Source organism: Perna viridis, chromosome 5, assembly GCF_037379345.1.
Source record: "Perna viridis isolate PV_CMFRI_1.1 ecotype Kerala chromosome 5, ASM3737934v1, whole genome shotgun sequence".
Lineage (NCBI taxonomy): Eukaryota > Metazoa > Mollusca > Bivalvia > Mytilida > Mytilidae > Perna > Perna viridis.
In genome coordinates, this window is record NC_142449.1 from 48,041,972 (window position 1) to 48,055,373 (window position 13,402).

Here is a 13,402-nt window from a genome sequence, read left to right on the forward strand (position 1 = left end):
CATGAATCTTAGCAAACATAAACTCAAAACACCCAGGACATAAGCTTATCGGAAATAAAACACTATCTAATGTCCAAACAAAACACTATCTATACTTTTGTTTACTAATCTGGACACAAGGGGCATAAGCTTGTTGATACTAAAACTTTATTTACAGTCTAAATCCAACACCAGCCATATTTTTACACTAAATCTAAGTGCCTAGAACATAAGCTTATCGGAAATAAAACACTTTTTAGTGGCCAAATAAAGATGTATTATGACAGTTCAAACTTGCATAACCCCACCTGGATTGAGTATCTTATCTTATCCTAAACCTTTATCTCTCTATATGGTCTTTGTCAACACAATATACTGATTGTCATGTCACAGGGAGGGGGACAATACATTGAGAAACTTCCTTTTGTCGAGAGGTAGCCCAGAGAAAAATCGTTAAAATCATCAGCAGGTGGTTACCTAGGTTTTACAATAAGGGGAAGAAAAATAAAGTATAATGGGAATTTTTAGGGTGATAATTTGGCTCAAATAATTTCCTGAACTTTTATGGGTAGCTGTGAATTTTCATCAAAATTACTCCATGATGAGATTTTGTCATTCAAGTTTCTTTTGTTCTTTTATTTACTTTTGGTAAATAATAAAAGTTTAAACGGAAATCATTAAATCAATGAGAATGAACTTGGAGATGTGACCATTGGAATTTAATTTAAATGGAGAAAGTTTACACTGAACAGCGGAGGTGTCCAAAGTCCGGCCATCATAAATCAAATCAATTCTGAGTAAATAGTATGTCATTAACGAGTCACACCTATTTTCACCTATCCTTAATCAGAAGTTAGAAAATCAATTAATTAACCCATGGATTGAATAACTGGGCACATGAGATTTTTTATAATGACCAAATATTCTTAGGTTTTTTGGGTTAAAAAAAAGAATAATCAATATACAAAAAAGTACTTTAATTCCTTTATGAATATTCATAGAATTAAATGTTCTAAAGGTCAGAAGATACATCCTTTTATAAAGGAACCTTTTCATTTTTTCTTGCTTGTGAAATTAACAAAAAATAAATTTGCAAAAATTAGTTGGTTTTCTGATAGGAACCATCAAGGACATTGTCTCGTTCATTTACAACATATCCACCATATTGTAAGCAATGAATTCACTATGCATGCCATGTCCCATAGAAATGCATTATGTGAACATTAATATAGAACATATGAAAGGACGAGAGTAAAATATTGATGAGAGACCTTCCTGAAACTACATTAGTTGATAAGTGCATACGGTCATAGTCGCATATAATATAAATACTACACTGAAGTACAGAAACAAAAGTACTACTTTAATATTTATAACATAATTTGAAGCCTTAAATGTAAGTATTTGTAAGAATCAGGCAAAATGGGAAAAGTCAGAAAGCATGTCAAAAACCCACCAATCTGACAATATAATTTCACTGAAGGATGTTTTCTCTATTTGATCACTGGATTTGCTCAGATATTGTTCAATAGAATTTTAGAAACATAACGTTCTACCCTTAAAATATTCATTTCCAGTGCACTTCAATGAAATCATAAAATGATATGAAATATCTTCTATTTCCTTGATTCTGGTGGTGCAGATGGTCAAATTTAACTTTCAAAATGATGTTTTTTTTTTATACAATGTTTCACCAACTGCCTGATTCTTACAGACTGACACTTAAAACCACCTACCAGACGAAAGAAACTATAAGTTCTAGTGCTTTTATACAGTACGTAAGAGAGTCAATAATTTCCTTTAGGTTACAATATGAGTTTTAACCTGACATACCAAAATGTTAAAATATTCAGTTCTCAGCTTTACACCGTTTCTCTCCCTGGATCCACAGAACCAGCAAGCCATAACACAAACATAAGCTTATTTAATGACAAACAGTACTTAATCAGCATTTTTAGGGTAGATTAACAACCAGAGAAAGATCAGTTTCAAGGTATGTTAGTACAGACTGTGCACTTAATTGTTATGCTTATAATACAGTTAAACCTGTTTTACTAGACCCCTGGCAATCAGGCTGAAGGATTAGTTCAGATAAAAATAAAACGAAACTAGGACAAAGCTCACCAAAGGATACCCCCTACTGCCCACCCCAAACCATATGGTCAAAATATAAGCAATTGTCAAAAAGGAGGTTCATGTTGCTGGACACTATAATTGTTTAAAAAATACTGGTATATAAAGCTTCTGTCAATGTATCAACTGGCTGAATGATGATAATGGCAGAAAAAACTGGATCGAAAAAGGTGCAAACAGACGAAAACCATGATCAAAGCTAACACAGGATCTTCATGTTCTGAACTTGATAAAAAAATGTCTAGTTTAGACAGGTTACCAGTTTTATCCAAGGTTCTGTTATTACAGATTTTACTGTACTACCCAAATTTCTTTCAGTAGACCAAGCCAAGGATGGAGAAATTCACTGAGGTTTAATTTGATACTTTTCTAATGAGTTTAATGGGATCATTTAAAGTTAAAATTCTACACTATGGCATTTTTGACAAGTGAACTAAAAACCGAAACACATGTTTATAACACATACATCAATGCAGACTGCTGTGGTCACCTACAGTTTGACAATGACCTTACATGCTGGACACTATTACTGAAACTGACCCATACCTACTGGAGCGGGGATTGTTAACTTGGTGTAATTTGATATTTGGTCATTGTGGTACTCCAGTTCATTTCATTTGTACATATATTACGAACAATTTTAAAGTTCGAAAATATTCAAACGAGCATTTTAAAATTTTTACAGTTACTCATTTATATGAGCACAATATCAGGCTTCACAAATGAAAATGAAAGTAAGATGACAATACAAAACTTTTAGTTCCTGATTGTGACTGTTTTGGAACAATTTGATGAGATGTTTCATTGTAAGATTGCATGGTTGTATCAAGTTCAGGAATGGGCAGTGTTAGAAACTGAATTTATTGTCAACATAAACCCATCATAGTTTTACATAGGCAGCACTGTACAACTTGGGTTAATTTCATCATAGACCTGCTTGATTTTACATAGACTTGTGTATGATGATTTCTTTCACTGAATGGGATGGTAAACAAGTCAAAGTCTATTTCACTTCCTTGAAAATTTGATAACAGTGTAAAGGACCTACGAGCAAGTTAGTAATAGCATAAAAGGACTAAAAAATATCACGATTATATAATGTACCACAGTAAACAGCGATTTAAGTAGAATTCTCCATCCCCAGTTTGCAGAGAAAATAATTCTGTTCTCCACTATAGGGTTTCTTTATGCTATATCTGATTTGTTCTAAATCTATTGTCTTTTTGAAGTTTCCAGCACTGTTTGGTCCACATTATCCCCTCATTATATATAGCTACTTTTTATTTCATGCCCTTTTGTTATCTGGATATTTTGTTACCTATCTACTATATCATATATAGGGTGATCTGTACATGTAGATAGGTAAGCCTAATCAAACCTTTATTTTACATTTATAACCCTCTAATAAATTTCAAATTTCAAACAAGTTGCCCCAAAGCAAACTTACAAGTTGGTACAAAGCAGGGGTCAATAAAAAGACAACAAATTAGATCACATCCAGATTAAAGTTGTTGCTAAATTGCTGGCATTTTAAGAAAAATAAAAGTTTAATTCATTCTATCATTAAAATTTAATCTATCTTTGCTGAATTTCATACCAGTTAGTCTAACTGGCCTAACAGATTCACCTTGAAAGGGTTCTATGTCAAACCTCAGTCAAATGTCGATAAAATCTTAAATTTCAACCCTCAATTTTACAGTTCAATACATACATGTAATGGTAAAAATGCAGCATTGTTGTAATTAAAGGTATTATTTTTCATAGATAACAAAAATTATGAATCAGTTTTAAAGAATTAAAATTCCCCAACTTTCAGTTTTTACAATATGTTTTCAAATGGGCCAATAATTAATAATTATTAAATCATGGGTCTGATTTAATTATTTCTAGATGAACCATGGTGGAATTATCAGGCAATAACAAACATATGAATATCAAACGATTTAAGTAACAGAACCTCCTATTCAAAAACATAACACAATAAACATTTTACTTTATTTTTAACTTTAATTTCGGTGAAATTTCACAAGCCCAAAAGAAGTTTAACTGGTCAGGTCCACTGGATATGTGGAAAGACAGCTAAATCATACAATAATTCACATACAGTGTGTTTCACAAATTCAAAATTATGAATTTATTAAACATTTGAAACATTAAAAAAATAAAAAAGAGGACAACTTAGGTACATAAGTCAAGCTTACATTTACACCAACAAAACCCTAAAACCCAACTTCCCCTAAGTAATATTTAATCCATTAACAAAACAGCACAAAATTCATCAACTAGCAAAAAGGACAAAGTTATCTCTCCTTGCTTGTACCTTTTTTACCTCTTTACAATGAAAACAAAAAAAGTTGTTTTAGATCAAACTCTTGAATTAAGTGGATAAATATGTTCTATTTATTTAAAATCTAACTTTATTTACAAAGCATCTTTAAATAATACCCTAATTTTTTATAACAAATTATTTTTTCCCACATGTCTACAAATATTTTGAAAGTATTATCTCCAAATTTCAATTAGAGGATTATCCAGTCTGAGAGGTGATATGAAGTTATATCTTTGACCAAAACAAAAAGATTAAGTTTAAGGATTAAGAGACCACCATTATCTGTATGACAGTTTTAGGCAGGCTAGAATATTCTCATGGTAGTATGTAGAAAAAAATTGCACATTGTTTACCGTTTCCACATTATTTCATGATTTACTTTCTCTATTTAAAGGCATTTGACCCAATATCTAAAGATCAAATTTTCAGTGGTACTGTTTGTATTACACTTAAATGGCTTTTACAAATTGTGAGAGTGATCTAAAGAGTTGGAGAAGAAGTGACAAGGACACTGCTGAGCTACCAGAAAACATAGAAATGTAGAAAGAAACTAATGTTTATAAAGTGTATGGACCTTATTTTTTGAAAACCAGGATTTGTAGCTATGTTTTTATTCTGTTGGATTATGGGAATATGCTACAGTTTCCTATATTTTTTTGCTTATTCTAAGTAATAAATATAAAAATAAATCTGAACTTTGACATTGAAGCCCAGAACTCACCTTCAAATATGAGCAGAAGTGACAATAATAGTAGAAAGACACAATTCCACATGTCATTGCCTAAAATGTTTGCTAAGTAACATTCATTTGTTGTCTGCTGTCAGCTTCAATTCCCTCCGAAAAAATCCAACAAAAATTTTTCCAGTGAAATGAAAAAAAAAAACACCTGGTGATATATTTATAAAGAAGAACTATAAATCCTCAAAACTGAAAACAAATTCACTAACTTCTTTCACAATGATTTTTTTCCTGATCAACTAATATTCAATCATTGAATGAAAGTTGAGAAATCCTCTCTAAAACTAGAATTAAATCACTTATTTCCAATCTTGTGAAAATCAAAGAAAATTTGTCACTTTAACGATCCACTTCTCCTTTCCACAAGAGACAATATTTCTTTGTCAATATCCTCTGTAGTTTATAGTTTATCTGGAACGAAAAATTATAAACATGAGGTTTAGGCAATAACTAGAGTTTACAGTTTACAACTTTACGACTAGATAATTGGGTAATAATTGATAAGGGTTTATCATCAGTTATCGTTTGTTCAACCTTTGTGACTTTATTTTACCTGTGTTTATTTGTGACTTATTGTACAATTTCTTACTGAGAACATATATCAAGATTTGCAGATACTCTAAGTCAGATTAATCAAAAACTTTGAATTCAGCTTGCAAGTTCTCTCCATGGAGGAATACACCATAATCTTTTTGTCTGTTGAAGTTTAACAAAAACTCTAAATAAACACCAAATTAAAAGTTAATCTTTTTCAACTTCATTTCCAGAAATTTAGAGGAACCAACATTATTTGGGAGAAGGGCAAAAAAAATTGAATTTGAGAAATTTTAAAGAAATTTAAAAGCAATTTTGTTTCACTACTAAATTAATTATTCAAATGATTAAAGAAACTCTGTCTATCCCAAATATTACGTTATTCCTATGAAACTTGTTTCAGAAAGTAAGCAAAATTTCAAGAAGTAAATAAAAGCAGGTAAAAAATTCCAGCTACTCCATTATAGGAAGTTAGCAGGTGTGAAGAAAATTAATCTTAATCCTTCAAAATTTACGATTGATGCTTTCATGACTTATCATCTGGTCAAGCAGACGGTCAGTGAATCTGACATAGTCTTATCAAGTTTTAGCCTCAGAATCTGCAGCTAAATTTATTATTCTGTCATTAACCACACACTAATTTATGTCTACTGCCAACTTTAATTTGTTCAAATGTAAATGATTTGTGAGTAAAATTTCAGACTAATTTTTCAATTGTTTCTCTTCATTGATTAAGTGTACAAAGCAACAAGATAAATGAACACATTCAGCTGATTTCAATAAACAGGTATTTTTACATACTCAAAATTTCACTTTAAGCCAATTCAATTTATCAAATCTTAAAGCAAAAAACAATGGCTAAATAAAACAAAGCAAAAATGAAATGACAAATGGGTTTCAATGATACCATTGGTTTATATTCAATTAAGCTGATCACTAGCAAAATGTCCAATATCACATACCATGTAATATCCCAAAAAGTTTTTTTTTAAAAATTCAACGATTTTTTCTTCCAAACATTGGATGATATCATACCAACTGTTGGATTGATCAATAACAATATCAATAAAAGTACATGTATACAAGCACATCTGTTATCAATGCAATGCACCACTGCATAACGAAGATCATTTTCTACTTCCATGAGCAGACCGGTTTTGTCAATTTGACGTCTGAAGCAGATTTGCATATTGACATAATATTTTGTACATTAAGGGTATAATGACTGTTATAGAAATCCATTTTTAATGACATAAGATTCTCTCACTCCTTTAAAGGTAAATGAAGCAAAACCATATCATTTAAGACATGAAAACTCTGAACTCACAGCTAAAGCTTATCAACGAGTAAGCTTAAGTAAATCTTAAAGTTTACACAAGAAGATTTTTAAGTATATTTCAAGCATAGAATGGATCTTAAACTATACTCTTTGTTGTAAAACTTTCCTGAACTGATTGCCATAGATCTTAAACTGTAACCTTATGGAAACCATACTTGAACTTAAATTTCCTGAACAGGTGACCTTCCTTACTTGTAAGTTTTTTTTTACAGTTTTCAGAGTTTCTTTAAATTAAATTCAATATATATAGACTTTTATGGATATTTCATAACCTGAATGGCTTAGACAAGTTTTTATTTATCATTTTATCATTATTGGGTACTTTAAAGGAACCATCTAAACCTTACTTGTCTTAGCTTTACAAATAAAAACAATACCCTGATGCAAAGACAAAATCATAAAGTTACTTTTAAATTATGTTGATAGTAAAAGAATAGGAAAACACACCTATGTTGTCCATAAAATATAGGAAAAAATATATGTCCACCCCATAATAAAGTATGAAATACACAGGGCTAATCACTGACTAGGTATGCATGAAATTGACATTGTTATAGATGAGAAATGGACAACAAGTGATTAAGTAGGTAATTTACAGACCGATGATCATGGCCAAGAAGTAAAAATGTCTCCAATCACCAATCATGTGGTATTTCACACTTGGTATGGAGGCCATTTTAATGTAAATATGTCTACTTCTTAGACTATTGGTCTGTTGCTTTTTGGGTGGCAGACCTTGGCTAGTTTTGACATTTATACTACAAGTCAATCTTTATTGCAGTAGGACTTATTCTGGCAGATAAGGACATTATTACTGTATTTCTATAAAGGCAGACCATTTTCTTTTTGAAGGGACCTGCTTCTTTTGTTGAGAAGGTTGTTTTTTTTTTTTTGTGCAACAGATTTTTTTTCCCAGTAGCAGTTGGAGATATATTTCTTTATTTGAAATTTGTTAAATAATGAGGAAATATTTAATATATTTTTCTGTCCATGACTCAGTAAATTAAAAAAAGAATTGTTAAATTTTGGAATCAATTAATTTCCACCACCCCCCCAAAAAAAAAAAAAATCCAAAGCCCCACCCCTAGCTAATAAAATGGTTTGGCACATTGTGTTACTTGTTAAGATTTGATCAAAAGATTTTTAACTGGTGGACAATAAATGATTTTAAGTAAAAAAAAATGTGCTTCGCAGAGTTAATGCTCTAAAGTCCACAATTATTGTTAGTTCTCCATATCAATTAATATGTTTGCATATAATATTCAATTTACAATAACTTTTCACTTTCTTTGTTCTCTTGTTCTAATTCTTATTTCCCATTACAAATTTCCATATTTAGAAATACACATCATCTTTCTATGTTAATACTTCATACAATCCAAAAAGTACAAATTTCTTACTTACCTTTAATTTTTAAATCCAAAACATTAAAAATCCCAAAATAATAGTTATCCTCCTTGAATTAAAGTTGCTCTTTTCTTTGGGTAGTTCATAAATCAATGTCACAGATAGACTGACAATCATTGCATAATAGCACAAAATTATTATTCATTTTTTGTCAAATTATCACTTCTTTTACAATAACTTGTTAATCTCCCTAATTTGTCTTTTAGATAAACTGCCAATCAAAATATTTACCTGCCTCAGGTAGACAAGAAATTGATTCCTACCTGCTGGACAGGTGTGCAACATGCTGAGCACAGTTTCTCAAGAGTTAAGTCCCTTGTTTTGATCCCTGGAAGCCATTAAAATCTTAAGATCATGCCATATTTATAGCCCTAAGCAATAAAATATAATTCAACTGAATTACTGATATGATAAATTGAACAAATATTGTTTTTCAAAATAAATAAATATTTTTCTAGAAAACAAAGAAGTTAAATATATCTGTTTTTATAAGGATTAAAAGGTCATCTACTTGATGTTTAAAATATAATGGATTACTATAAACACTAATAAAAAAGTTCCCACTCTAAAATCTGAGTTAAGTGTTCATAAAATAAGGACATTTAACTTGAAATGATTTAATATTAGGATGGTTGGAGATTATGAATTATTGTTCATTCCCACCTTAAAAAAAACAAAAAAAAAACACACACACACACACCCAAGGAGCTCTCAACATAGGGTTTCAAAATGCTATGTAGTATGTACCATCCCATAATGAAAAGCATGAGTTAATTTTGTCAGTTTTTAAAGAAAAAGAACTTCTGCTATAATGCCCAAAATTTCATTTTCAGAAATTTAATATGGAGTTTTTCCAGAAAAATATCTTGAACAAATATTAACTATTAAACTTTCAAAGAAATAAAAGATAAACATGACTAAAAATTCACCTAGAAAGTTACACATTCTTAATTAAGATAAAACCCAATTTTCTCAGAACTTTCAAGGGCAGATGATGTGCAGAAACATGCAGTAGTCTTGTCATCTGCAAACAACAAAAAAAAACAAATCTTGGGCAAAACTGTGAAAAACAAAAGAATTATCAAAAGAAAGACATAAGCAAATGATAGCACTTGCTAACATGCCCAATTAATTGATAATAGGTAACATGTGCAGATAACAACATCATAATTTCACCAACAGTTAGAATTACGATCAGGTAGAATAAATAATATAATGGATGTATTTTTGCAGTTGGATATGAATAATAAAATAGTGCATTATGATAATTACTCTATGTTGGTGAACTAACCATAAAATTAAAGTCCTCCCATGACTTTGCTAAATTAAAGTCAACTTAGTCTGTCAGCAATTATGAGTTCAAAATAACTTTTTTTTTCTTTAGAGAAATCCTTCTTGGTTGTTTCTCCATACTGATAAATATAGTGGAAAAAACTTGACTTTGTGTTGTTTTTTTTCCCAAATAAAAATATGTTTAATACATTTCTGATACAATTCATGGTTAGAGCTGTGAATAACAGAATATTTTTTCTTAAAAAATTAAATAAAATAACTGTTATTTTTTTATGTTTTATTCTTCTGAACTACCAGTATGTAAGGCTAAATATTTATGCCATGAAAAAGAAAAAAAAATTGATCAGTCAAAAACAACATTATCTATCAACGGTATATCTCTGACATATCTACTGGTCCCGAGGCTACGATGATTTCCGATGTTTACTAATCTACTATCAATCACGGCTGTCCGTATTTACTCAAGTACAAATTAAAATCAAATGACATATAAAGAAATAAGGAAATATGTAGAATGATACATGAAATCACCATGGTAAGAGATATATTCAACAAATAAGGGTAAAAATTATTGTGGGTGCAAAGTCCAGAGTCCCAAATTTTTTACCTCTGACCTTTGACATTACATTAACCTAGGTACTGTACCTTCAACTCTTTTCTTTGAGACTTAACTAATGACTTTTGGGATTCCCCAGGGTGACCACTTATTTGAAACTATGAAAAAAAAAACAGGCTTTCCATTCTTCAAAGTAATTTTTAAGCACTATTTACACTGAATATCTATGTAACTGGGTTTCATAACATCCATTGACTTTACAAATTGCTTTTAAAAAGTACAAAAATTTTGAAATTTGAAATTTTTGCCTCATAAATTACTTCAGCTATTTGCTTAAAATAGATCTATTTCTTAAAACTTTTTTAATCAAAAAGCAAAATTAGTTTTCATTAAAAATGAGACTTTTAAGAGTGTTGTTCAAAGACATTTGTCCATAGGCCTGTGACATCAAATTATCTAAAAACTATAAAATAAAACATCTTGGTGATCTTAAGTGTGGTCAACTGCTTCACACAAAAGCTTTAACGGATGGCTAAATGTCCTGATTTCTAATCTATCCCATCAAATAATGAGAAATTAACCATAATGTTCAATATTTTCATACTAACAAGGAGGTTGCCTTACCCCATAAACATAAAGATCCAATCACAAAAAAAGAAATCATAGAAAAAATTAACTTAGGACTTGATTAATCTTACATGGTCCTATCATGTGATAGAAGAACACCCACAAAACGAAAATTGAAATTTAAACTCATGAGAAGTTAAAACCATGACAAGGAAAACTGCAGTCCCATTTAGATAATTGTAGTGGGATTTATTTAGCTCCAAATTAAGCTACTTGTTTGGTTATGAAAGCCGAAACCTGGCAAAGAGTGCATCTAATTAGGTTTTTCAATTGCGTTTTAAATGGCAATCAATGTATTCAGAGATAAATAAATTCAAACACTTCTTGTGCTGATTGTGTAAACTCTCTGTGTATTATAAGCCCTATATGGATCATATGTATTGACATAAAGCTCTAAATAAGGTGTCTTGTCTAAAATTCAACACCGTCCAAAATCTTTTTTGTCAATACAATATTTCTGACAGTTCAAATGTTTATCGTTGCCTCAAGATGTGATAAAAAAATACAAAAAACTTGTGATCAAACAAAATTTAAATAGAAATCTGGCCTTGTCGGATCTGTTCTATTGACAGAAAAGCTTAAAGCAGGGATCTTTAAGCCTACTTGAGGAATCCTCATACCTTACTTGGGTTATTAGTCCTATTTAAATCTGGTTCTTGCTACTATAACAAACTAATTATATTTGGATGATATTGCAAATAGGTGTTCACTATCAGGTCTTGCACACAAGAAAACAACTTGAAGAGGCATTCAACTTATATTTTACTTTAACAGGTTGAAACCCAATGTATCAATTTGCCACTTCTACATTTAAATGTTACAAAAGAAAGTTTCTAAATAGCAAACACCATTTTATAGGGGAAGAGGGTGAGCCTATCCCTCCTAATTCCAACCTAGATAAGAAATACTGTACATTGGCTCAGGCTTCCTGCAATAACTAAAAAAGACCAAAATAAAAAAGATTCCAATAACATAGTTTGTATATTTACCAAAAAATTTTAATGTCTTGTGAAAAACAAAACCTTATAATGACTGCAGAAGAACTCTTCAAAAATATCTACAATAACCCCCCATTATAACCTATTTTCTGCTCTTCAGTCAATACAATATTGGTTCTAAGGGTTACTAACATCAACAGGTCTCAATTACTCATAGATTTCAGTATCAAGCCATCAATACTAAAATAATAATAATAAAGGGCTTCCAATCATCAGTCTATTTGTCCCAACAGTTTTAAGTTTAATGTTTATCATCAATATGGACCAAATACAAATTTCTACCATTCCCAATTGCTAATAGCAAAATAATTGTCTACAACACAACATGAAATATTGATGTCTTGCAAAGGCCCTTATTTTTTAAAGCGTCTTAGTACATATAATCGATTCTATTTAATTTTAAAAAAAGATTTTCACAGGCCTTCCGGAAAAAAAATCTAGGAATTGGTATTAAATAATTTGCCAGTTCAGTGGTCAATGCAAAACCAATTTCCAGAACTAGAGTTAGTTGTAACAAGCCTATTTTTTTTAATACAGAAGTCTTTTCACACACAAATACAACCAAAATAAATGTCGGACAATAAGTGCTACTTATAATGTAATTTTCCTTCAAAATCCGAGTTTTAATTTAGATAAAGTAATTTGTACCGATTTATACTCATAAATAACCTAATGCCACTTATCGTTATTGTGAAAATACATGCAATTTATTTGATAAATCATTTAAATCAAAATATCCTCAGCTTTACACAACGTTTAAATTCTGAGCCATCGGTTGTTTAAAACAAACAAATTTAACAATATTGAGTCATGTGTAAAATGTAAATTTTGATAAATTACTTCAATATTTTGATCGTATAATGCTTACAAACATGCGACAAACTTAGGATTAAAATGGCTGAAATGTAAACTTGGTACTTGAAATTTGTTTTCAACGATATTGTCAAAATGATCTTGGGGATGAACATGAAAAAGCAATTAAGTAAAAATTTCTGTAATAAGTTTAGGTTACATTTGACCCAATGATCCTCAAGGATAAAGTGAAGCTCCATCATATGATATTTATTAATAAATTTATAATAATTTCAATGTCATTTAATATCAGAGGAATTACCTAATAATATTGTTTCCAGCCCAAAAATAAAATTGAACTATTTATTAAAACCTACTGCAGAATTTCAAGACTAAGTTATAACTTGTTCAGCAGTTTTTCTTTAACAAACCCTTGATGACATCTACTAGAAAATGTCCTACAAGACACCATCTTGTTATGCAATAAAAAGAAACAAATGACAGTGCCATGCAACATGTCAGACAGTTACCACCCATGGTCAATCCTCTGATATGTGCATTTCTGAAGGTCAATAAAATGAAAATTAGTTCAGCTATCGAAAGACCAACACCCATATCATTGTGGTTCATAGAATTAAATGTTTTACATTTGACCTTAATAGAAAACCCTTCCTAC

At 30.3% G+C, this 13,402-nt stretch overlaps 1 protein-coding gene across 21 annotated transcripts in view; it reads right to left on the reverse strand.

Moving 5' to 3' along the window:
• LOC148618026 (hemicentin-1-like) overlaps positions 1-13,402 on the reverse strand; it is a 125,407-nt gene that overhangs the window by 35,452 nt on the left and 76,553 nt on the right. For all 21 annotated transcript variants that reach the window (XM_088585828.1, XM_088585841.1, XM_088585831.1 and 18 more), the window contains one exon: positions 5,163-5,591. In XM_088585828.1, the coding sequence (XP_088441954.1) occupies positions 5,163-5,214 (52 nt within the window). In that variant the 5' untranslated portion in view covers positions 5,215-5,591. The remainder of the gene's footprint in view (positions 1-5,162; positions 5,592-13,402) is intronic.